Genomic DNA, 25,983 nt, shown 5'->3' with positions numbered 1-25,983 from the left:
CAAATCCTTACTGCAAGCCATCAAGAGTTCATGTCTTAATTCTCCTTGCTTGGAGTCCTGCAAACAGATGCCTTCCTCTCTCTATTGTTGCAAAGCCTCAGTGGGACATCTGGTGTTACTGAGCCAGGTGAGCAGACCCAGTTCAGTTCTACAACAACATTCCGATGTGCCCGGGATTGAGGAGCTTCCTAGGATGCAGGATTTTCTGTGTTAGAACCAGGAAAGTCCCGAATAAAGCAGAACAACTTGGTCACCCTATCCGGATAATGAAAGAGAAAGGCATGCTTTGGTCTAAGTTGCTGTTTGACCTGAAAAAGAACCGGGGGGCTGATTGCTCAGGTCTCACCTTAGACCAATTAGTCTAGTACCTTCTGTATCACAGGGGCGGAAACCAGCCCGGAGAAGCCCAGTGACTTGGCCCGCATCACCCAGCTACTCAGGGACAGGGCTGAGGCCAAACTCCCGCCTTCCGACTCCCCATGCAGCTCAACACCTTCTCCATCAGTTCACATTGTCTTCTCTATCACATTCCTCTTGATTTGGCAAACTCTGCATATTTATTTATAAATTGGCTTGTTTGGAGCCTGAAATTTGGCATCATTGATTTTGGCTGTGAGGTATTCAGATTTTTCCTCTGTTTGTTTTGGTTTGCTAAACCATGTTTTGTGAGCAAAACCACAAAGTAATAAAACACAATGAGGCCGATAAAGTTGTTCAAATGCAAAGCATCCAGAAATGTGACAGCATCGACTTTCTCAGATTTATTTTGTGTCCTCAGACAGTAGATTAAAACCGAATGAGGAAACTTTCCTTCCAGGGATTTACGGACCCAATATAAGTAAACAGCTGGGGTTTCTTTTTAGGCTGTTTCTCTTGGAGGTGGGGCAGGAGGGTGAGGAAAGCACCTGCCAGGAGCAGACAGCTGGAGGCTGTTCCCAAGGTCATGTCCTTAGAGAAGAAGTCAGAGTCCAGCAGCCACCGGGACCAAGGTATGTGTGGGGATCTTCACGATGCCGCCCCAAATCCTTTGCACTTTATTTTGCACACAGCAGGAGTTGTAAAAGAATGATTCCTTGCATTACTAACACTGAGAATCCATGCAGAGAATTCACACTAAATATGTGAATACATTGTGTTTAAGAAGGCTAGGGTGCCCTCAGTCCCCAGATCTTTCTAATTGTGCTGTTAAGTTCAGATAGGTTTTTGGAGACAGAGAGAGATTGGCCGCATCGTAGCTGTGTCATTGACTGTTCTGGTGTAGGTTCGCATGGCCAGGGAGTCTGAGTGCAGCCCCTGATGAGTGCTTCATGCCAATCTGTGAGTCTGTTCCAGAACTAGAGGAGAGAGTCTTAACCTCGCCTGCAGCCAGATGAATGGTCAGCTTTAGTGGTGAACACTTTGTTTTTTGAATAGTGTGGTTGGCTGGCAGCTCTTGCCATTGTTTCCCTCTCTTAACAAACCAGTCTAAAGCCTGAGCACAGCTACAACCTTGTCCAGTCTCTTTAGCAACAAAATACCTGTGTGTGCATATCTTATTGCTAAAAATATTGCACAAGGCTGTATACAAACACACACACAGATGCGCTGTACAGGAGACCCTGATAAAACACAAATTTTAAAAATTTGTTTGTAAACAAATGCAATGGGATGATCATAGCTCTCTGCAGCCTTAAACTCCTGAGTTCAAGCCATCCTCCTGCCTCAGGATCTCAAGTAGCTGGGACTACAGGTGTGAGCCACTGCACCTGGCCAGGCAGTGAAGGACTTTCTAAGCAAGACCCTTGGAAAGTTGCCACCAACTCCCCAGCTCTGTGAGAAGTCTTGGGGCCAGGGAGTTTAAACTCCCAAAATTAACTGGCTTGCAGGGAGAGTTATTTCCTGGTGATGAGTTGGGGCTGCTTCTGAAGAACATTTAGAATTAAAATCTAGAGCTCACCCCATTCAGAGTAAAAAGTAGCAGCAAATAAATGTTAAATCACAGCATCTACTTGGTCATACCCTTTCATACATGTCACAAGGGTCACTACCAAAGAAAGAAGTGAGTTAAGTACAAGCCAATTCGGTCGGGGGTGAGCAGATAACCAGACTCATCCAAATGCTTGGCTGATGGTTTTCCTGTTGCTCCGTGGTTTGTCCTTAGTGAGGATGTGAGTGACAGAGTTGGAAACATGTGGGGCCTCAACTCTGCTTCATGAACCAGGCAAGGAAGAGCTGGGGGCGGAGGTGGGGGATGCCAGAGGAAGGAGGATCTGAATTTGAGGAAGAAAAAGGACAGCAGCAAAGAGTTGGGTTCTTGTCAAGCTTCTGAAGGACACAGAGAAGCGCAGCCCACCAGCAAAGCATCTGCCACCTGTGTGTGTCTCAGATGGCCGGGGGGCAGTTCCTGTCGTGGCCTGATTCATGGTCAGCACTGTTCGTCTCACTCCCAAGCTCCAGCACACATTTCCCCACTGGGAGCTCAGCCAACCATTTTGGATTCCTGAAGGGAAAGAACGTCAGGAGTAGAGGAAGGGGTGGTGATGCGGAGAGGCCTCTGCTGCTAGCCCCTGCAGGTGGAGAAAGTTCCAGATGCCTTGGCCCTAGTCAAAGCAAGCCCGGCTGACCCGTGGGATGTCAGTGGCATGGGGAGTGGAGATATTTCACGGCAGACAGCCTGTTTGTTTATTACAAAAAGGACTAGAGATGAGTCACCAAGAGAGGCCTACAGATTTCTCAAGCCAAAACACTTAGACCAAGTTTCCCAAAAAAATAGAGCCAAGCATTTCATAGAGTTAATGCTTGTCTGCAGGACTCCTGGCAAGATAAGCGTTTCTTTCTGTTTTATTGGTTTGTTTGTTTGTTTTTTTGTATGGTCTCACTCTGTCACCCAGGCTGGAGAGCAGTGGCATGATTATGACTCACTGCAGCCTCAACTTCCTGGGCTCAAGTGATCCTCCTGCCTCAGCCTCCCTAGTAGCTGGAACTACAGGTGCACGCCACCATACCTGGCCATTTTTGTTGTTGCCCAAGCTGGTTTCAAACCCCTGGGTTCAAGCAACCCTCCCACCTTGGCCTCCCAAAGTGCTGGGAGTACAGGCATGAACCATTATGCTTGGCCAAATAAGCGTTTCTTGGACAGACCCAGGAGTTCTATTCCAAAGTTTAGAGCAGGTTAACTGGGTGGCTATGGAGTGTGACCAGATGGAGGCATGAGTCTGTGGCCAATGCTGTGACTGGCTGGCAGTCCGGCAAGGCAAGGCAGTAGGTACTTCACACACTGTGCATACCCATCCCAGGCAGTTGTAGACCCCTAGGACTCCCCGTCGCACCGCACACGCAGGCTTCAGGGAAAGCAGCTGGTTGGCAGATGCCACCCCAACCTGATATCTTTGGATATCCTTGCCCTGGGCGACATGGTGAGACCTTGACTCAAAAAAAAAAGTTCCTCCCATGCCAGCTGCTTGTGTCCCACCCACTCAGGTGCTTTGCTTCTCAACAGAATCCACCTGCAGTTTCCTGCCAGGTATGTCTCGAGGAGCCCTCTAGCCACCCGACGTGTCTTTAATGCCTATAAAGTCCAGTTCAGAGGACGAAACACATTATCAGGTATGTACAGGCACTGACAGCAACAGGCCAGTGAATAAACCCGGCACCAAACAAGCCATCAGCATAGGAAGCCCCACATGGTAAATGCGGCCGCACACGCATAGCAAGCTTGCCCAGGGGAAGCTGGGCCACAGGTTGGGGTAAGGCCCGTGATGCAGGCTGTATATGTTTTGATGCAGAAGTTATTAGTTCTGAGCAGAAAGGGCAAGGTAAGAGAGCAAAGCCTAAAAATGCAGTTTCCCCCTTGAGTTCTTCTCTCCTCGTATTGGACTTCCCTCCCATGATAACGTGCCCCAAGGGCCGAGAGCCGCCCTACTGTGTTTAACAGATGGAGACAATGCAGTCTTTCGGCTTTCAGAGCTACAGAAGCTGAGGCTAAAATGCCAACTCTATAGCCATGAGGACCAGGTTTTTTGTTTTTTTGGTTTTTTTTTTTTGAGACAGAGTCTCGCTCTGTCTCCCAGGCTGGAGTGCAGTGGCACAATCTGAGCTGACTGCAACCTCCGCCTCCTGGGTTCAAGCGATTCTCATGTCTCAGCCTCCTGAGTAGCTGGACTCACAGGCGTGCACCACTACACCCAGTGAATTTTTTTTTTTTTTTTTTGAGAGGGAGTCTTCCTCCCCTTGTACAGGCTGGAGTGCAGTGGCGTGATATCAGCTGACTGCAACCTCCACCTCCCAGGTTCAAGCGATTCTCCTTCCTCAGCCTGCCGACTAGCTGGGATTACAGGCATGCGCCACCACACCCAGCTAATTTTTGTATTTTTTAGTAGAGATGGCGTTTCACCATGTTGGCCAGGCTGGTCTCAAACTCCTGACCTCAGGTGATCCACCCGCCTTGGCCTCCCGAAGTGCTAGGATTATAGGTGTGAGCCACCGCACCTGGCAGAGGACCAGCTTGTGAGTCTCGGGACCCTGGAATGCAGCAGCCCCAGTCTTGACTTTAGTTAACCTGTGTCATGTGCAGGGGCTTTAGGTGGCCAGGAGCAGGGCATCTGGTTGAATGGGTGAGGGAGGCTCTGAGATTGCTACAGAACAGACCATTGAGAGCCTGTAACTGAGTCCAAACTCACCCTGCCTGCTGCGTGACAGCCAATATGTTGAGAGACAAGGAGTTGGAGCAAAGAAAGGGACTTTATTTTGGAGAGCCAGCAAACCAAGAAGATGGTGGACTAATGTCCTAAAGAACCGTCTTAAAATGATGCGGGTTTTGCCTTATGTTTAGTTCAGGGGGAAAGGAAGGTGCTGAGAATTGCAGACATCTGGGCACCAGCAGGGGGCCGGGGGAGGTTTGCGAAACTTCTTCATCCTTGGCTAACAGTCTCTCATGTGATAATAGCCGAACCTCCTCGTTCCTATAAATCTTTAACAAAAATAGTTAGCTGTTTACATGCTTCCCCTTTAATCCCAAAGTTAGTTTTGCAAATGGCATGATTGCTGTTTTTGCATTTTATCTCAGTGCTCTAACATTACCCTAGCCTAGGTGCAAGAATAGGTAAAGGCCCCTTAAACAAAAATGGAGTTAGTTATGTTAGTTCTTCTGCTGTTTCATGGTTACAAGACCCAGAAGAGAACCCTTGCGTCAAAACAGGATGAGATTAGTTATTGTTCCTTTAAAACATCCATGTGGTTGCTTTTTGGCCCCCTCTGCGATATCCGGGCTGTGCTGACAAAGCCAGTAGCAGCTCTGGAGCCGTAAGCCACCAACCATCTCATCTCAGCCCAGGGCATGCTGGGAGAGGCCAGGAAAAGTCACTTCTCTGCTTTCACTGTCTTTTCTGTGGCCTCAAAGTCTTCAAAGGGGAGACCTGGTGTTCTCAGCACTGCTCAGCCTCCATGAAGCCCTCCTTCTCATGGCCCGAGGGCTCTACCTCTGCATAGGTGGAATGATCCGCATGGCTGCGAAACTTCATGGCTGGCCAGTGGTGAGGTCTCCGCTGGAGAAGGCACAGAGGCAAAGTCAGTGGGCATGACCCTCCCCATGGGGCCCCCACACTCCTGAGCAGCAAAGCCAAGACTCTCTCTTACAAGGGCCCTTGGGGCCTACTAGGAGCCAGACAACTGGCCTTCAGGGACCCTCTCCCTAAAACGTGCCCTGCTGTGATCCCCCAGCCACTGGGAAACCTGCCGTAAGCTACAGTGTGGAAGGGCACTTCATCCTTCGCTGCGTGGTCTGCAGAACTCACAGCTAAAAGCTTCAGCAATACACCAAGTGGAGACCGGGGACTGCAAAGTGAGGAATTGGCTCAGAGGCGGCTGGAATGACGCGGAGCCTCTGGAAATGCCAAGATAACCCTCCAGGTAGCACAGGGCCCATAGCAGAGTCAACAGGGAGCTTCTTAAAATGCAGATTCTGGCCAGAGTGATGGCTCATGCCTGTAATCCCAGCACTTTGGGAGGCCAAGGTGGGTGGATCACTTGAGGTCAGGAGTTCCAGACCAGCCTGGCCAACATAGTGAAACCCCGTCTCTACTAAAAATACAAAAATTAGCCAGGTGTGGGGCACACACCTGTAGTCCCAACTACTCAGAAGGTTAAGGCACCAGAACTGCTTGAACCCAGGAGGCAGAGGCTGCAGTGAGCCAAGATTGTGCCGCTGCACTCTAGCCTAGGTGACAGAGTAAGTCTCTGTCTCAAAATAAATAAAATGCAGATTTCTGGGCCTGCCTTAGACCTGCCCTATCAGAATCCCTGTGGCCTGGGGATCCACAGTTCCCAGGTATTACCCAGGTAGGCTAAGACTTCAGAATGGCCAAGCCTCCTAAGAAACAGGCAGAGTGACCTAGGCCTGTGGGTAATGAGACTGCTGGGCTCGTGACCCATGTGGAGGAGACTAGGGTCATAGAGGCACGACTGCTGCACCCTGTGGGGAATGTCAAAGAAGCCAGGAGTGGAGGACTGGGGACAGGAGCTGCTGAGCTCTGCAGCCCCAAGTGAAGGAGGCTGAGCCTCACGTCCCATGCTGCCCCTCAGACTGACTTTTCAGAATTGAAACATTCAAATCTTAGCATCCTCAATTAAAGCTCCCAGAGGGCCATTCTTATCATTATTTGGTTTGTCTATTTTATTTTTATTTTAGAGATGAGGTCTCCTCTATCACCCAGGTTGGAGTGCAGTGGTGTGATCAGAGCTCACCGCAGCCTCAAACCACTGGGCTCAAGGGATCCTTCCACCTCAGCTTTCCAGGTGGCTGGGACCACAGGTGCATGCCACCATGCCGGGCTAATTTTTAAAATTTCCTTAGAGACAGCGTCTCTAAGAGACCCTGGTTCCATCACGGCTTTGAGTAAGTACTGAGCCTGGCATTTGGGCATGAGAGACCATAAATCACTAGAGAGTGGCTGCACAGCCACTAGATGGGCACCGTGTGGCACTGTGGTCTTTCTTTCCTCTAGGGATTCTTTTCTGATTTCACAAATGGGGGAACAAGAGCAGAGGGGCTGTTCCACAGGACAAGAGGGCCGAGGGAGTTCTGAGGTGCTGATTTCTTGGGGTGCAGGATTTAATGGGCACCAGCAATCTTGAAATGTGCCAGGATGGGGTGGATGAAGGTTTATGGGGTATGTGGTGGGAGACACTAACGCAGAAGCAGACAGCAGCCCTGCGGCCACACGGACCTCGATGAAGAAGAGCGCAGCATTGGACGTGGGGTGGCCACTGATGTAAATCCCAGCCAGGATGATGGCGGCCACGAGGAGGACTGCCAGCACGATGCCCACGATGGTGCCCAGGTGCACAGGGGTGCCCTTCGTCTTGGGGGACAGGTTGTTCTCAAGGCCTGTGGAGAGATCATTAGGGCAGGCAGGGGCTGCAGGGGAGCAGGGAAGGTCGAACCATGGGGTCTTGGGTTCTAACAAAGTCTCAGAAATGAAAGCCTACAGAGCCTTTGGGTCCACTCATTAAATACAGGAAAAGGTTGAGCAGGAGCTGGAATCATTATGAGTAAGGCATTCACTTTGTTCTTGGCACCATCTGGGTAGTTTTCCAAAATCACCTAAAAGTTGCCCAAATGTCTAGTAAGTATCATAAGAGAAGTTCTCTCTGATATCTGTGCCACCACAGAAGTGCTATTAAGGAATTCACAGAGGGCATGTGAGGGTTAAGTTTGGGATCTGAAATCTGGCTGCCTGGATTGAAATCTATGCTGTGCCACATACTAGCTGTGTGACCTTGTGCAAATTATATAACCTCTCTGTGTCTTCATTATGACTTCTGTCGAACGAGGATAATAATACCCACCTAATGGGGTTATTGAGAGGGTTAAAATGAGATGATTCATGTCAAGCACTGAGGACCATGTCTCCCATTTTGGATAACTTCAATAAGTGTTAGCTATAAAGTGAGCAAGTGACCGTGGCTTTCCCTATCCCTTGTCCACTTCCAGACTGTGACCTCTTGGAGGGCAAGGCGGATGACTTATTCAACTCTGTGTCCTCAGCTCTTGGAGAAACTGGCAGGCCCATCAGAGAAGCTCAGAGAAAGTGTGCATAATGATCTAGGTCCTCTGGAAGCTAATAAGCCAACAGGCACTCTCTGAGAACATCCTAGCCATTTGAAATAGGTCCCAGCAGGGAGAGACTATTTTCCAGAGAGCTGGAAGCTCAACCCCTTTCGTGCATGACTGAGGTAATGGAAATAACAGAGAGGTTAAGCAATCTCCCCACAGACACACAAATTCAGTGCCCGCCACTAAGAAACCAAGTTCCCTGACACTACCGGGGGTGGCTGTTTGCCTCTTCACCCTATCCTAAAGGAATGCGGAGATAATGAGGTAGAGAAGACAGATGAGCAGGTTGGCAACAGAAATGTTGCATTCCTCCTACGAAGCTAGTGGGTGGGATGGGAGGTAACTAGCGGTGGCGGGTTTTAATGGGATGTTGCGTGCATTCAAAATCATTGTCCTCCTCATCCCTTTTGCTCTGCTCTGCACTCTGTAAGCAGAGGACACCTAGGAGAGACACTATCCTGGGGTACTCCAGGGCATGGCTAGGGCCTCTGTCTGCCAACAGGTGGGAGGGCGGAGGTGAAATGCTCCAAGCGAGCCTCCCCTGACCTGGTTGGCAGTCAGCCCACAGCCTGCAGTGGCTCTGATGATTTGATGAGGGCTTCTGCCAATGAGCACATGGTGCACAGCAAGGGGATTATGGCCCAGCCACCCCCGCAGGACACATACACGCTCACAGCCACTGCCTATGGAGAAGCAATGGCTCCCTCTCTGCTGGGGGACACCATAGCACTGCTGCATTAATAATCTTCCCTTTCCTGCCGGAAGCCCAGATGACAGTCTCCAGCCCCTGCAGCTGGAAGGCACTTTCATCTCTACTCTTGCACGGGTTGCAGCAAAGGCCTGAGCTGGCTCTGGGCAAAGGGCAGGGGAGGTGGGGGCAGCTCCCACCCTCAGAAAGAAGATTATCCTTCTAGGTAATCCTAGGAGGCTGGGGGTGGTCCTGCCTTCTGGCACCCTGCAAAAATTGTAGTGGACAATTTTATGTCCTCTCTGCCAGCCTGGGTTAGGAAAGAGAAGCTGCTCTCCACCCCTCGCTGACTATGAGCCCATGGGGATCAGAGGGGATGGCCACGGGCCCCACCTATGCCTGCCCTGGCTCAGACCCTCCCCTCCTCCCACTCCTTTCTGGGCAGTGAATATTCAAGGACAGAGCTGGAGAAGAATCACAGGACGTTCGTTGCTGAGATGAGAAACGTCCAGGGGTAGACATGTTCCTTCGATCTAGGGCACCTGTGTCCAGAAGCCCGCCTGCCTCCCCACCCCGAAGGAGGTCTGAGATGCTCAGGCTGCAGTTGCTCCCTCTCTGCACTCATAAAAATAGGCCAGGCGACTGCTGCACCCTCTTCTGGGGAGCGTCCAAGAGGCACTGGGTCTGACACTGAGGGCAGGCAGTTCTGTACTCACCGTCTCCTCCTGCATTGGGATTCAACTTGGTGTCATCTTCAAAGAGAGAGGACAGAAGGAGCAAGATTAGTGGAGTCATTACGGCCTTAGTCACTCCGAGTCCAGATGGGACTTTAGGGAGGTTCCGTCCAAACTTTCATTTTAAAAGTAAGGAAACTGAGGCACAGAGAGAGGAGGAGACTTGCTCAAAGTCACACAGCAGTTGGGTGTAGCTGGAGGGTGGGGAGTCTATGGGGGGGCTGGTGAGAGATGAGGCTGTGAGTGGAGGGCCAGCTGCCAGGAGAGCAATGGGAGACCTTGCCTGTTCTGCGGGCAGCAGGGAGCTGTGGAAGGATTCAAAGAGGGGCTGTGCGTGTCACAAGGTCAGATCAGCTTGCAGACTCCCTGGGGCTGCAGTGTGCAGGAGAGAATCCCAATTCACTTTCTGTCTATACCTCAAGGCCTTCAGCCCATGGCTTTCTTTTTTCTTTTCTTTTCTTTTTTTTTTTTTTTTTTTTTTATGGGACGGGGCTTCCCTTTTTTTACCCAGGCGGGAGTGCAATGGCGTGGTCTCGGCTCACCGCAACCTCCGCCTCCTGGGTTCAGGCAATTCTCCTGCCTCAGCCTCCTGAGTAGCTGGGATTACAGGCACGCGCCACCATGCCCAGCTAATTTTTTATATTTTTTTAGTAGAGACGGGGTTTCACCATGTTGACCAGGATGGTCTCGATCTCTTGACCTCGTGATCCATCTGCCTCAGCCTCCCAAAGTGCTGGGAAGTAAGTTTCAAGGATCCACCCTTCCTGAGGTTCCTTCCCATGAAGAATTTTTATGGGGAAAGAAACGCCAGAATTCCACATCAGGAAGATGATATAAATGACTGAAGATTCTTGCCCTACGTCCCTGAACTTTATTTATTTATTTGAGAGAGGGTCTTGCTCTGTCACACAGGCCGGTGGTCTGTGGTGGTACAATGATGGCTCACTGCAGCCCCAACCCCCTGAGCTCAAGTGACCCTCCCACATCAGCTTCCCAAGTAGCTGCTCCTGGCTAATTAAAAAAAATTTTTTTGTAGAGATGGGGTCTCACTGTGTTGCCCGGGTTGATCTTCAATTCCTGGGCTCAAGCAGTCCTCTTACCTCAGCCTCTCAAAGCACTGGGATTACAGGCAAGAGCCACCTCACCTGGCCAAACAAGGTATTTAAACACAGCTTTGAATCTATTTTGTTACTGCAAGTTGAAGATAATGAATTGATTCATCAACGCTAACCAAAGTTAACTTAAATATCACTGGGCAAATCAACTTGTTGCAAATCTAGACCTTTGAAAATCACCTGTAGCCCAGTCTGCACCGGCCACTGGTGGACAAAAGGACACAGTGCCACCAACGCCTAGTCCCTCCCAGAGCGCCGAGGATGGCCACACTGTGCCCACACAGCCTCTCTCCCATTCATCAAGGGCTGGCTCCCAGCGGCCATCCTGCTGGGGCTCGATGGAATACACATTGGCTCCTGAGTTAATGGATCACGTGAGAGCTCACGTAGGAAGAAATGCATGCAATGCTGATCAAATGAGGGGTCATTTTCTGTTAGTTGTCACTTCTGCGGCTGTCAAGGTGTTCTGTTCTGTGGCTTATAAGTGAAGCCTTCTGCACACAGTTGTTCTGGGTGAGTGCCTGTCTCTCTTTGCAGTAAAATGCATGGGCTCTGTGACAGCTACTTGCCACTCAGAGGTCTTCTGGTTCATTTAAGTGAGTAGCATTTGATTGCAAGTGAACAGCTCTTAAATCCAGCCCCCATGCGTCCCGCTCCTCCCACCCTGCTGCTGTGTGCCTGTGTCCTGCCTGGGCAGGCCCCTCTGGCTGGAGTGCTGGGTCCCTTCATTCACATCTCCCTGAAAGAGCCTGTACCCTCAGACAGAATGTACAGGAAAGACTCTATCCCACGCCCGCCTCTGCAAGTCTCCCTGTGTGGGCTGTAACCACACAGCCAGGAAAGTGACTCAAATTGTCCTGCCAAGATGCCTTGCAAGTTGGGCATGTGGGGGGAAGTCATCATGAAAAAGCTTTTTTCTTATAAACCAGGCACAATGGCACGTACCTGCAGCTACTTAGTAGGTTGAGGTGGGAGGATCCTTGAGCCCAGGAGTTCAAGTCTAGCCTGGGCAACATAGTGAGATCCCATTACACCCCCCAAAAAGTTTTTTCTCTCATAGATGTAACTTCATAATCTTTGCCACCTCTTCCAGGACTGGAAGGACATAGAGCCCAAATTGTTTACTCTAATGAATGTTTTCTGTTGGGAACCATCACACAAAACATAGAAGTGAGATGCATTCCTGAGGTGGCAGGGATGCACTCAGATAATAAAACTGGCAAACAGAACTCGCTGCCTCTGTAGGACAGAGAACCTGCGTGGTGGGCTGTAGGACAGCCCAGGGGCTCGGTAATAGCAAGTCAGGATTTAGGCTTGGCCCCCAAGTGCCACATCCTGGGCTCTCCACGCCACCACAGGCCCACTTCTAGCCTCTGACACTGTGGCTCCACCAGATACTGCCTGGCTAAACCCTCTGAGTGGGCCAGGGGGTGTCTGTAGCCCCCCGGCCCAGTGCTGGGCTCAGAACATGCCCTCAGTCAGCCCAGGGGGTTCCCCAGGAGTAAGTAATCAGGGACTACCTCCCTGTAAGAGGAGCTTTCTTTGACTGGAAGGTTTCCTTGGACTCAGTCATTAACTCCCAAAGGGCAAAGTTTCTTTCTGCTTCTTTTTCTCTTTTTTTTTTTTTTTTGAGACAGGGTTTCACTTTGTCACCCAGGCTGGAGTACAGTGGTGCAATGACAGCTCACTGCAGCCTCAACCTCCCAGCCTCAAGCGATCATCCCACCTCAGCCTCCTGAGTAGCTGGGATTACACATGTGCACCACCATGCCTCAGTAATTTTTGTATTTTTTTAGAGACACAGCTTTGCTATGTTGCCCAGGCTGGTCTTGAACTCCTGGGCTCAAGTGATCTGCCTGCCTCAGCCTCCCAAAGTGCTGGGATTACAGGCATGAGCCTCGTCTTCCAGCCTCTGCTTTTTTACTGAATCCTCTATAGCACCACCACGTGCTCTGCTCTCAGTGCCAGCTCCTTGTTATTCCAAAGCAACTTCAGAGTAATGGGAGCTTTCGGAATCTGCCTCACTTTTTCACGTTTTGCTACTCTGCCCTGACCTGAATTCACAGAGAGCCTTTTCCATTTCTTTCAGCACCAAGAGAGGCAACGGGGTTGAGGGGAAAGATCTCTGCTCTCGGGGCTGGATGAAACCTGACTCTGTCCCTTCCTGGCTGTGTGACCTTGGGCAGGTCATCTGCCTCTCTGAGCCTTAGTGTCTCCTCTACAAAATAAGGATATAACAGTATCAAGATCCAGGATTGTTGGGAGGATGAATATTAATTCATGCGCTACTTTAGCACCCTACTAGGCACTTGGTTGGTCCCCACAAATGCTAGTGCTTTCTATCATTCATTCATCCTCCTCCACACCTTCCCCCCAGGTCCATGGGTCACTGCCTTAGTTCTCCAGTTCTCTAGGTGACGTTTAGAAAGGCAGGGGACAGGCTGAATGTGGTGGCTTATGCCTGTAATCCCAGCATGTTGGGAGGCCAGCCTGGCCAACATGGCAAAACCTTTTCTTTACTAAAAATACAAAAATTAGCAAGGTGTGGTGGCATGCGCCTGTAGTACCAGCTACTAGGGAAGCTGAGTGGGAGAATCATTTGAACCTGGGAGGCAGAGGTTGCAGTGAGCTAAGATCACACCACTGCACTCCAGCCTGGGTGACAGAGCGAGACTTTTTCTCAAAAAAAAAAAAAGAAAGGCAAGGGACACTGGAAAGAACGTCCCACCACGTACCCCCCACACAACCCTGAATAACCTACTTTTCCCTTTTATGAGCCTCTTTCCTCATCTATAAGAAGGACTGTAGGCTAGGTATAGGGGCTTATGCCTGTAATCCCAGCACTTTTGAAGGCTGAGGCAGAAGGATTGCTTGAGCCCAGGAGTTTGAGATCAGCCTAGGCAATAGTGAGACCCCATCTCTAGAAAAAGTTTTTAAAAATTAGCCAGGTATGGTGGTGCATGCCTGCAGTCCCAGCTGCTTGGGAGGCTGAGGTGAGAGGACTGCTTAAGCCCCGGAGTTGGAGGCTGCGGTGAGCCACAGTCATGCTGCCGCACTCTAGCCTGGGCAACAGAGCGAGACCCTGTCTCAACAAAATAAGCAAAGTTAAAAAAAAATCCTAACATAGTTAGAGGGGGAAAAAGTCATGGCTGAATGTTTTAAAATATTAACTTTTTTCTTCTTTCCTTCTTACCATTATTCCTTTCACACAGATATTTGGCTCAGGGAAAGCCATCAAGAACCAAGTCTTTCTGTCTCAGCCTAAAGGGAAGGGGCTTTCAAAGCTTAGATGCGGGGTTTTTGGTTTGGGGTTTTTTTGTTGGTTTTGTTTTGTTTTTGAGAAAGGGTCTTGCTCTGTCACCCAAGCTGGAGTGCAGTGGCATGATCTCAGCTCACTGCAAACTCTACCTCCTAGGTTCAAGCAATTCTCCTGTCTCAGCCTCCTGAATAGCTGGGATTACAGGCGCCCGCCGCCACAGCTGGCTAATTTTTGTATTTTTAGTAGAGACAGGGTTTCGCCATGTTGGCCAGGCTGGTCTCAAATTCCTGACCTCAAATGATCCGCCCACCTCAGCCTCCCAAAGTGCTGGGATTACAGGCGTGAGCCACTGCACCTGGCCGAGATGTAGGGTGTTGAGAAAGGATAAGGGAGAGGAATGTCTCAGAAATAGCTATGGAATCCTGGAGGGGGCATGGGAGAAAGGGAAGATTTGAGGCCTAGGACTGGAGGAGCCTGCACAAGGCTTCCTGGGACACTGCCTGGTGCATTCAGGTGGATGGACCTCTGGCAGCTTTAACCAAGACCCCCAGGCCTCCAGGTAGCAGGGAAGCCCCCGGACTGCCAGACCTGATTAGGCAGGGTGGGTGGACAGCTGAGCTGAAATTCCCCATCCATCACTCCAGGGCCTGAAGGTGAGAAGCCAGGTGAACTTACAGAAAAACAAGGCAGCCTTTCTCTCACATCTGAGTAAATGGACTGAGTTCACACCTGCTACAGGGATGAGCCTTTTCAGGTTCTGTGAGGATTGCTATTAAGATTAGCTGAGATAAATTATATAAAATACCTGGCACTGGGCTGGGATATTAATTTTTCCCCTCTTCACAGTGAATTCTGTCCATAGCCCTGACGTGGGCCAGCACAGTGGTTAGAGCCCAGGAGTAGAGTTCAAGTTCTAAATCTGGCTCTGCTTCTCACCAGCAGGTGACCTAAACTGAACTTCAGGCCCCCTTTGCTGTAAAAGGATGGGGCAGTTCCCATCCCATGAGATAATCCCTGTCAAGGATAGAGAGGGGGCCCCAGAGGGGTAGCTCTCCTTCCCACCCCCTCTCTGCTCCCCACCTGGGCTCAGGGCTTACCTTCTGTGGTGAGGCTGTCGATGAAGAGGGAGGAGGAGGTAGTGGTGAGGTCTCCATCGTAGGGGCTGGAGGAAGTGTCAGGGGAGGCTGAGTGGTGGTCCTCATCCTGGAAGTCCTCGCACGTCCTGCCCTCTGCCTGCAGGAGAGAGCCAGTGCTGTATCCTGAATGCATTTACACCTTTCACTTCATCCTGAAAGCGTCTTATCTTACGCGGCAATTTATCTGTCAGCTGCTTCAAATCCATCCTCAAGGAAGGGGCTGAGATGCCAATCTTAAATAAATAGAGCAAATCTGAATGGTCACCAACAGCCAACTTCCGAAGCAGGCGGCTGGACAGGAATTTGTTTAAGGCCAGAAAAAGACAGCTTGTCCAGACTCAGACTAATAAATACACTGTGGTGAGTGCATCGCCATGGGGTCTGAAGAGGTGATATTTAAATGCTGGGCCCATCACCTTCTAGCTGTGAGACTCAGGCCAATTCATTAAATTTCTCTGAAGCCCAGCTTTGCCCTCTGATCAATGGGGACAGTGGCCCTCAGCTTTTGGGTCAGGCTGAAGAAGAGCGAGGGTAGGGCAACTCAGAGTGACATGCTTGGCACAGGCAGCAAGCTTGCTTTGCAAGAAGAGATAAAGGGAGGGGGGAAAGAAGAGTGCACAGATGAATAGACCCATCTGTGTTAGTCTACGGTGTGAGAATAGGATGCTCCCCACCCAGAATCAAAGTGTTGAGTGTACTGGAAAATTCTTGCCGTGAGAAGGAACCTGGATGGGATTCTAAAGAGGAGACACCTGGAACCACCCTCCGCACTCCCGGAATGACTGCCTTCCTCAAAAGCCAGAGGACCAGAGGCTCAGCAGGTGCATCATCAACGTCAACAGGGGCACGGTCTCCCAGAGCACCCAGTGGTGGCTGAGGCCATGCCCAGCATCCCCTCTGCATGCACCAATAGAATTCCTTGAGAGCTGCCCGCTCAAGGTCAAGGCATCAGAATGCTTGTCTCAGAGACCCACAGAGCCCTCTGAAACCTTCCAAAGTGGGTCTGATTGGCTCAGGGCAGTCTGGAAAACAAATCTCAGATGGAGGGGAGGATATTGCCAAGAGCTAACAACACCTTGAGGAGAGTTTCGAGGGGCAGGGCCTGCCGGCTGCCCTGTTCTCCACCACCTGGCACAGGAGTTGCAGCAGATGCTTACGCTTCTCACCTCCTGTGCACAGCCGTAGTCCGTCCACTCCTGGCGATAGCGGTCAAAGCCACTGGAGCATCTGCAGGAGGATCAAAAGGTCAGAGGTATGATGGGATTGACAAAGAAGCCCTCCCCTTTTACTGTTCGGTAACAGCTCTCTGCTGATAGTGAGAGGAGGAGCTAAGGTCTCCAGGCTGAGGTTTCTTTTAGGGCTGGGTGTGGTAGCTCATGCCTGTAATCCCATTGTTTTGGGAGGCTGAGACAGGAGGATTGCTTGAGCCCAGGAATTTAAGGCTGCAGTAAGCTATGATGGCACCACTGCACTCTCCAGCCTGGGTGACAGAGCAAGACCCTGTCTCCAAAAAAAAAAAAAAAAAAAAAAAAGCTTATTTTAGGCTATGCTAACTGATTCTTTCAAAGATTGAGCCTTTGGTATAGGCGCATGATCCCCATTTCTGGAGGTAATCCTGGAATTAATGTAACCCTTAGAATCCAGAGTGGGCCATGGGGCAGGGGCACCTGCCATGGAAGATGAAATTGTTTAAATCCATTCCAGCCCAAGAGTAAAGAGGAAGGCTCATGGAGGCTGTGAAAGACAGAGTGGGTAGAGAGGACGGGAGCTGGGAACCATGCAGGGACTGACTGCAGCTGTTGGTGGAGAGACCATGTCAGCTGGCGCTGCCCGCTGAGTTTTTAGGGACCTGGGTTCAGCTCTCAGTTGGAGCTGAGGCTCCAGAGAGCTTGCAAGAAAACACAATGTGCCAGAGTGAGCCCAGGCCCATGGGGCGCCTGGGGATGGGATGCTTTCCAGCCTGCATCAGGTGTGCTCCCCCTGATGGAGTTTCTCTGTGCTCCCACCAACTGTGCTCCCCCGAATGCAGTTTCTCTGTGCTCCCCCCAGCTGTGCTCCCCCTGATGGAGTTTCTCCGTTTTCTCACCACCTGTGCTCCCCCAATGAAGTTTCTCTGTTTTCCCACCAGCTGTGCACCCCGGATGGAGTTTCTCTGTGCTCCCACCACCTGTGCTCCCCTGGATGGAGTTTCTCTGTATTCCCACCAGCTGTGCTCCCCCAGATGGAGTTTCTCTGTTTTTCCACCAGCTGTGTACCCCCGGATGGAGTTTCTCTGTTTTCCCACCAGCTGTGCTCCCCCTGATGGAGTTTCTCTGTGCTCCCACCACCTGTGCTCCCCTGGATGGAGTTTCTCCGTTTTCTCACCAGCTGTGCTCCCCCGATGGAGTTTCTCTGTTTTCCCATCAGCTGTGCTCCCCTGGATGGAGTTTCTCTGTGCCCGTCTTTGCTGACACAACCCCCAGTAGATGCATACAACCAGAGGCCTTGCCCTCCGCTCAACCTGACCAACCTCCAAATGTTGAGGAGGGCCCAACCCTCGTTAAACCCATGGTCTCTGAGTTTGGGCGTATGCTTTAAATGGGGGTTGCACTGATGCGAGGGTTTGGCTGGTCATCTGACCCATTTTGCAGTTCTCATGGCTCAGTGCTTGTTGAAAGCTGAGTCATGCAGTGACAGCCAGCCCCAGGAGCCCAGGCTCATCTGAGGTCATCTCCCCATTGCTCAGACAATGGTTCTCAAATTTGAAAGTACGCAAGGGGGACCACTTCAAAAATCAGATTCCTGGGATCTTGGTTTCAGGGGATCATATTCAGTGAGTTGGGATGGGGCCCAGGAATCCACATTTTATTTTATTTTATTTCCTTTTTTCTTCCCCAAGAACATTTGTGAACTCGATGAAATCCGCATTTTACAAGCCCTCCAGGTATAAGGAGAGCCTCACAGTCTGCAGACTATTCTGCAAAGCTCTGTTCCAGGAAGAACCAACCTGGGGTCTATCGTAGATACTCTTTCTGAGGCTCTGAGTCTCACATGAAGGTTGCTGAATGCTTTGTAAAAATGCATCTTGATAGACTGGGTGCGAAGGCTCCCACCTGTAATCCCAGCATTTTGGAAGGCTGAGGAGGGCAGATCCCTTGAACCCAGGAGTTCAAGACCAGCTTGGCTAACAGAGTGAGACCCCATCTCTACAAAATATTAGAAAAATGGCCAGGTGCTGTGGTGTGCGCCTATGGTCCCTACTACATGGGAGACTGAGGCAGGAGGATTGCTTGAGCCAGGAGGATGAGACCGCAGTGAGCTGTGATTGCACCCCAGCCTGGATGTTAGAGCAAGACCCTGTCTCAAAAAAAAAAAAAATGCTGTTTGAGGAGTTTAAGTAGCTGTGTTCATTCCCACATCTTCCTGAATCACATGACCCTAGCCCATTTTACAGGGTAAACAAACTGAGGCCCCAAGAGAGTGAATAAAAGCACAGCTGGTGGGAAGAACACCTGGGAGGCCTGATGGGCACACACCCCATCCCCTCCGGGCCCAGAGCCATGTCCGGTGTGCTGGGCAGGCTGCTACAAAGGCAAGAACTTCCACACTTGCAGCAGAATATTGGAAAGAAGCAAAGGAATCCTGGAATTACTGTTACCCTTAGACTCCAGAGTGGGCCGTGGCGCGAGGGCAAAGGAAATCCCTGGGGCCAGGGGCAGTGGCTCACGCCTGTAATCCCAGCACTTTGGGAGGCTAAGGCGGGTAGATCACCTGAGGTCAAGAGTTTGAGACCAGCCTGGCCAACATGGTGAAACCCTGTCTCTACTAGAAAAACACAAAAAATTAGCAGAGTGTGGTAGTGTGCACCTGTAATCCCAGCTACACAGGAGGCTGAGGCAGGAGAATTGCTTGAACCCGGGAGATGAAGGTTGCAGTGAGCTGAGATTGCACCATTGCACTCCAGCCTGGGCAACAAAAGCAAAATTCTGTCTCAAAAAAGAAAAATTAAAAAAAAAAAAACCAAGCCCTGGAAAGGAGCATTGGAAAGGAGCGGCACGACAGCTGCACAGGAACTCAGAGACTATAATTTAGCAGTTTTCAAGATTGCCTTAAAGGCTCTTGGAGTTCATAGGGCTTCCCACTCTCATGAGAACTCTAGTCCCCAAGGAAATCTTTTTCTTCCCCCTCCTCCTGTCATTTATTTATCTTGGACAGAGAACAGAGCTTGAATTCTGAGTCTAATCTGTAAGGAAATGATTTCAGAACAAGGAGTGGAAGAAGAGATGGATTTAAGAACTTTATCACTGAAACTGAATCTCACCCAGAACTTTCTGAGCTTCTAAAACCAAGCAAACACAGCTTTTCAGCTCCCTCCAACTTTCCATGGATGCCTGCAGTCCACACCCCTGGTCTTCAGAAAACCCTGTTACAGCCCAAGAAAGATTTTGAGGTGGTGTTTCGGGGTCCTGGGTCTTTGGACCAGATCTTGTCTCTGAACTGGAAGTTCTCACACTTCTTTGCAGATGAGGCATGATGTTAAAATGCAGCTTCCTGGGTTCTCTCCCAGAGATCCTGATACAGAGTGGCTGGGATGGGTCCCAGGAATCTGCGTGTTTAACCGGAGCCCGAGGTCTGATGCCCACAGCTGTGGATCACTCTCTAAAAAGCCCTGTTCGAGGATGAACCCTCCCCTCCTGGGTGTGAAGAGGGAGCCTGAGCAGCTAGAATCCCTAAATAGTCTCCAGAAGTCCCCAGGCTATGTTCTTGTCCTAAGAATCAGAGTGGCACTGGCCAGAGATACTCTCATGTTGGCAGACTGTGGGCAGTGGGGCTGGGAGCGGGGCCGTGCCACCGTCTCCCTCCTCCACAGTCAGCTGCGGGAGTCAGCGGGTAACCCTGGGCGCAAACCTCTGGAGGACATGGCACCAACTGCAGTTGAAGGTCAGGTCCGAGGACATGCAGGCATCACAGCTCCGATGCTGCAGGCAGGCTGCAAGAGAGAAGGCAGCAGCCGCTCAGCACCGAGCCTCTCCACGGGCTCCAAAGGGTGCAACTCTGAATTCCCGGTATTTACAGAACTGTGGAGCCCCTGATGTAGAGGGGACCTTTGAGGTCATTAACGCCACCTCCCTTGGTCCAGTCCAGCCCCAATTCCTGACTTTTTTTTTTTTTTTTTTTTTTTTAAGGGATGAGGTCTCGCTATGTTATCCAGGTTGGCGTTCAATGACCTGATCATGGCTCACTACAGCCTCGAACTTCTGGGCTCAAGTGATCCTCCCACCTCAGCCTCCTGAGTAGGTGGGACTACTGGCATGAGCTCACCCGCCCTCCCTCTCTCCCTCCCTCCTTTCCTTTCTTCCTTCTTCTGTCCCTCCCTCCCTCACTTCCTCACTCCCTAGCTTCCTTCCTTCTCACCAGAAGGTCAGACCCTAAACTGGGTGATGGGGATTCACAGTGAGACCTAGTCCCTGCCTTCTTAGGGCGTAGACTCGTATGGGGAGATGGACACTAAACAGATAATCAAAAATCACTACAGAATTATAATTGTCATGAGGTCTGTGAAGGTAAATGACAAGGTGCTGTACGTGTGTACAAAGGAATCTCACCTCACTGGAAACATTATACCTCCAGGTGCGTATCCCACAGTCACAGGGTTGAAAGGGATTTTTTAAAGGTCAGAGGATACAAAGTAGCAGTTATGTAGGATGAACAAGGCTGGAATCTACTGTGTAACATGAGGACTGTAGGTAATAGAATTGTACTGTATGTGGAGTTGATGCTCAATGACTAGATTTTAGCTGTTCTTGCCACAAGAACAGAAAATCTAGGTAGCTGTGAGATGATGGCTATGTTCACTGCTTCATCGTGGGAACCTTCTCGCTGTCTATATGCATCCCATAACATCATGTATACCTGAAATAGCTATGGTAAAATAAAAGTTATTCTTTTAAAAGATGCTCTGGTTGCCCCCCACAAGTGCTTGTTGGGGACTCTCGCTGCCCACTCCCGATGTTCAGTCCTCGGGGAGAGAACAGCTCCCCCGTGGGAGAAGAAGTCTAGGCAGAAAGGTCCCATGTGCAGAGTCGGGAGGGGAGTGGCCCGGACGTGGTCCCAGCAGCACCCAGAACTACCACCAGGCGTCACAGAGTGAAGGGGCCGGAATTAGCAGGAATGAGGAGGGACCGAAGGCTGGGGCCCAGAGAGCTGAGAGATGAGTGGGAGCAGGTTGCTGGAGGATGTGTGGACTCTTCTGGCACAGGCCAGGCAGAGAGCAGCAGGGCAGGGGGCGCGGGAGGCTTGGGGGCTGGATTTAAGAGCTGTTCACTTGCAATCCAGTGCTACTCACTTCAATGAACCAGAGCAGCTCTGAGTGGCAAGTAGTTCTCACAAAGCCCATGCATTTTATTGCAAAGAGAGACAGGCACTCACCCAGCACAACCGTGTGCAGAAGGGCTTATCTTATAAGCGGCAGAACGGAGCACCTTGATAGCCGCAAGAAGTGGCAACTAACGACAGAAAATGACCATTTGATCAACATCGCGTGCACTTCTTCTTGTGTGAGTTCTCATGTGATCCATTAACTCAGGAGCCAACATGCATCACATGGAGCCCCAGCAACATGGCAGCTGGGAACCACCCTTGGTGAGTGGGAGAGGCTATGTGGGCACGGTGTGGCCACCTTCAGTCACTCTAGGAGGGACTGGCAGTGGGTGGCACTATGTCCTTTTGTCTGCCACGGTGAAGGCCCTGGGAGAGTGGATGGAAAGAGCCACAGGCAGGAAAGCAGCAGGGGCTGCCCCGTGCAGGAGGATGAGCACTCTCTGGCTGTTTTACTCCCTGTATGTCCAGCGGGTCTGGAACAGTGCCTGGCACATGGCACGTTGAATCAATATATAAGTGCTCTTGTTATCCCCATTTTATGGAGGAGGGAACTGAGGCTTGGAGAGAGTCATGGAGCTGAGAGTGCGAGGTCTGGGTTTGAACCAAGGTCTCTCTGAGCACAGAGACTGAGCTCTTCGCCTGGAGGTCTCACTGTGGGTTTCCCCTGCCCCAGCTCCCACTCCCACCCCAGTCCTCCTTTTCATGGGTCTCTCCTAGAAGAAGGACCAGGAGGGACCAGCCACAGAGTATGATGGCTTGGAGATAAACCACTCACCCCTCCGAAGTAACTTGGACAAGTCCTTCCCACACCCAAATGATAAGGGAGAAGCCAGGGGATGCAGAGTTTTCTATCTGGCCTCCCAGGGACTCAAATCACAGCCTTGAGAGCACTACCCCTCCTTCGCCAACTGCATCCAGGTGGGAGCCCTGCCCCTGCCTCTCCCGGTGACTTTGGAGGCCCCTTAAAAGCCTCCAGCTAAACTGGCCACAGAGAAACTTCTGGGATCTTCCTGGGGTATTCATAACACCTACCGACCTTTACTTCTCATCCACATTTCAGATGGCCCGAATGCTATTAAATGCGCACAAAATTCACTGGAGGGGTGGGAAGTGCCTTAAATGTACTGTGTCCCAGAAACGCATTCCCAGAACATTTCACTGCTTCCGCCCAGGCAGTCAGCCCTGCCCTTGGATGCCCTTGCTCCGAAATGCAGTTTTATCCACATCACAGAGCCTGAGGTTTACTCTCACCAGTCCTCGAGGAACCTCCAGTTCTCAGGCCCTGGGCCTTCTGCCTCGATGGAGGGTGACAGGGTTGGAGTATGGCTGTGACCTCTAAAGTGTCCCAGCCCTGTGACCCCCTGGTGTCTGGGTCCTTCCTGTTCTCCAAGGGAAGACACCTGCTGAGCCCTGTCTGAGATGTGGCCTAGCATTCAAGAAGATCCTCACTCTTTCTCTTCCTCTCGTTTCTCCACCTCCTGCTCTCAGAACCTCCAAGGAAGAGGAAGCAGGGATAGAGAGAGGCAAGAAATGCCACGGGAGGCCAGGCGCAGTGGCTCACGCCTATAACCTCGGCACCGGGCGCGGTGGCTCACGCCTGTAACCTCGGCACCGGGCGCGGTGGCTCACGCCTGTAATCCCAGCACTTTGGGAGGCTGAAGCAGTTGGATCACTTGAGGCCAGGAGTTCAAGACCAGCCTGGCCAATTTAGTGAAACCCCATCTCTACTAAAAATACAAAAATTACCCAGGTGAGGTGGCACACGCCTGTAATCCCAGCTACCTGGGAGGCTGAGGCAGGAGAATTGCTCGAACCTAGGAAGTGGCGGTTGTAGTGAGCCAAGATCGCACCATTGCACTCCAGCCTGGGCAACAGAGTGAGACTCCATTTCAAAAAAAAAAAGAAAGAAATGCCACTGAGGCAGGGAGAAGGCCAGGGGTTCAGGAGGAAGCAGGGGGCACCACAAGATGGGAGAGGAAATGAAAACCTTCATGAAACAACAAGAAGGAAGGCGCTCTCCTCCTTCCCACGTTCTCAGCCATCCCAGCCCATCTCAAGGAGCTTCCGCTGCAGATCCTGGGGGCTCCACACAGCAGGTGGGGCCTCAGCCATGGCTGCCCTCACTGTGGGTGAGTGGGGTGCAGAGGGCCAGGGCCCCATGGTTGATGGAAGCTGCCTGCTAAATCCCTCCCTTGCCTCCTGCCCGTGGAACCTGGCATCACCTCCTCTAAGGAAAATACAATGACAAACTGGGGCCCATCCAGTTCCTGGATCACCTTTTCTGGGAGCTCAGTCTAAGCGTTCTCAGAGGTACAGCTTTCCCGGCTTTCGATTATGTGAGAATGACATAGCTGTCCTAATCAAGCCCTAAGCACACCCCAAGCCTGGGATGGAGCCGTCAAGTGTCAGAGCTGCCGCCGACATGCTCAACTCGGCCTAGGTGGTTCTCACCCTTACCCTATCTCTGGGAGGAAGGCGGCATCAGGCCTGAGTTACAAAAGAGAGAGGGAGGCCCAGAAAAGTTAGGTGGCCGCACAAAACAGGAGTCAGTCATGGGCCTGGGACCTGAAGCCAGTCTGCCTGACTCCAGAGCTCCTTCTGGGATGGTGGAATGACCCCTACTCACTTGGCAATGGGGTGAACTCCACGGCCGACATGCTGGTGACCTTGCTGGGGTCCAGCTCGATGCGGTGGTATTCAAAGATGCTCCTTCGCCGAGATTCTGAAACAGAGGCAGAGCCTGTCGTCAGGAGCATGTCACAGGCAGAGGGCTTCGAGGCCTCTTCCCAGAGCCTGACAGGTTAGCGTGCTGCCACTGAAGGCAGGAAGTACACCCATCAGCCTGGGACGATGATGTCGAAGCTGCTGGAGACAGAAACAGGTGCGGACCTGGGGAGGAGAGTGTTGTGGTGTGAGGCTGAGCAACTCAGTGCAGAGACCTGGCTGCTCTTGGGGGCAGGACACAGGGGATCCCATGCCTGCTTCCCTTGCCTCTGCGCCTCCGCAGCTGCTGTTTTCTTGACCCAGGATGTTCTTCCAACCCTTCTTCCTGTCTAGCTCATCCTTGCAGATCCAGCTCAAGGGCCACTTCCCCTGAGCAGCCGTCCTTGGCCAGCTCCCTCCTTCCCCCGGCTCAGGCCCGGTGCCCTCCTCCCACTGCACTCACCACACTGTGTGGACACGAGAGATCATTTGGAGGCGGGGAGTGCGTCAGACCATGATCATCTGGTCCCGAACCTCGCTGAGTACTCTGTGAACGTCTGCAGCTGGACAGGCTGACTTTTACATGTTGCTGTCCACAATTGACCTCACCCTTCCTGGACAAAGGCCCTGGCAAGGCCCTGTCGAGACTTCTCTGTGCACCCCATGCACCCTTTCTCTGTTTACGCGAGTTTGAATTGGGTCTTTGTCACTAGAAGTAAGTGGGGACATATGTTTCTCACTCAGCTGAAGGTGCTTTGGAGGAAAATTTCCCAAGGTGGCAGCAGAGCTGAGCAGGGGCCTCCACAAAGGGGTGGGCGTCCTGTGCTGCTGCTGGGTGCCCCGCCCCCACATCCCCTCCTGTATAAAGAATCTGGAGGAGCTTCGTCCGTGTTTCACATACTATCTCAGCTGTATCTCATCGTTTATTTTATTTATTTTTGAGACCCAGGCTGGAGTGCAATGGGACAATCACAGCTCACTGCAACCTCTGCCTCCTGGGTTCGAGCAATTCTCCTGCCTCTGCCTCCCGAGTAGCTGGAGTTACAGGCACCCGCCATCACACCTGGCTAATATTTTATATTTTTACTAGAGATGGGCATTTCACTATGTTGGCCAAGCTGGTCTCCAACTCCTGACCTCGTGATCCACCCACCTCAGCCTCCCAAAGTGCTGAGGTTACAGGCGCCAGCCACCACGTCAGGGCACATCTCTTTACAATTTGCCAAGCCTAATTATTTATTTAAAAATAAATAATTGGCTGGGCACGGTGGCTCACCCCTGTAATCCCTGTACTTTGGGAGGTTGGGGCGGGCAGATCACCTGAAGTCAGGAGTTCGAGACCAGCCTGACCAATGTGGTGAAACCTCATCTCTACTAAAAATACAAAAATTAGCCAGGTGTGGTGGTGGGCACCTGTAATACCAGCTACCCAGGTAGCTGAGGCAGGAGAATCACTTGAACCCAGGAGGCGGAGGCTGCAGTGAGCCAAGATTGTGCCACTGCATTCCAGCCTGGTGACAGAGCAAGATTCCATCTTTTAAAAAATAATTAATTGCTTCCCTTTTGCGGCCATCACCTAAGTGGGAGCTGCCAAAATGAAGTTCAATCCCTTTGTGACTTCCGACCGAAGCAAGAATCGCAAAAGGCATTTCAATGCACCTTCCCACATTCGCAGGAAGATTATGTCCTCCCCTCTTTCCAAAGAGCTGAAACAGAAGTACAACGTGCGATCCATGCCCATCCAAAAGGATGATAAAGTGCAGGTTGTACGAGGACACTATAAAGGTCAGCAGATTGGCAAAGTAGTCCAGGTTTACAGGAAGAAATACGTAATCTACATTGAACGGGTGCAGCGGGAAAAGGCTAATGGCACAACTGTCCATGTAGGCATTCACC

The 25,983-nt window shown here is 51.2% G+C and overlaps 1 protein-coding gene across 1 annotated transcript in view; it reads right to left on the bottom strand.

The window, feature by feature from the left end:
* Window positions 1–5,341: 5,341 nt before the first annotated feature.
* PLXDC1 (plexin domain containing 1) overlaps window positions 5,342–25,983 on the bottom strand; it is a 76,968-nt gene continuing 56,326 nt past the window's right edge. Inside the window, 7 exon segments of the mRNA XM_032279254.1 lie at window positions 5,342–5,522; window positions 7,203–7,363; window positions 9,497–9,532; window positions 14,986–15,121; window positions 16,191–16,251; window positions 19,912–19,993; window positions 24,011–24,166. Of these exon segments, the coding sequence (XP_032135145.1) occupies window positions 5,403–5,522; window positions 7,203–7,363; window positions 9,497–9,532; window positions 14,986–15,121; window positions 16,191–16,251; window positions 19,912–19,993; window positions 24,011–24,166 (752 nt within the window). The 3' untranslated portion in view covers window positions 5,342–5,402.

This window comes from Sapajus apella, unplaced genomic scaffold (assembly GCF_009761245.1).
Source record: "Sapajus apella isolate SASKATOON/1434 unplaced genomic scaffold, GSC_monkey_1.0 scaffold12, whole genome shotgun sequence".
Lineage (NCBI taxonomy): Eukaryota > Metazoa > Chordata > Mammalia > Primates > Cebidae > Sapajus > Sapajus apella.
This window is presented reverse-complemented; position numbering and strand designations above follow the sequence as displayed.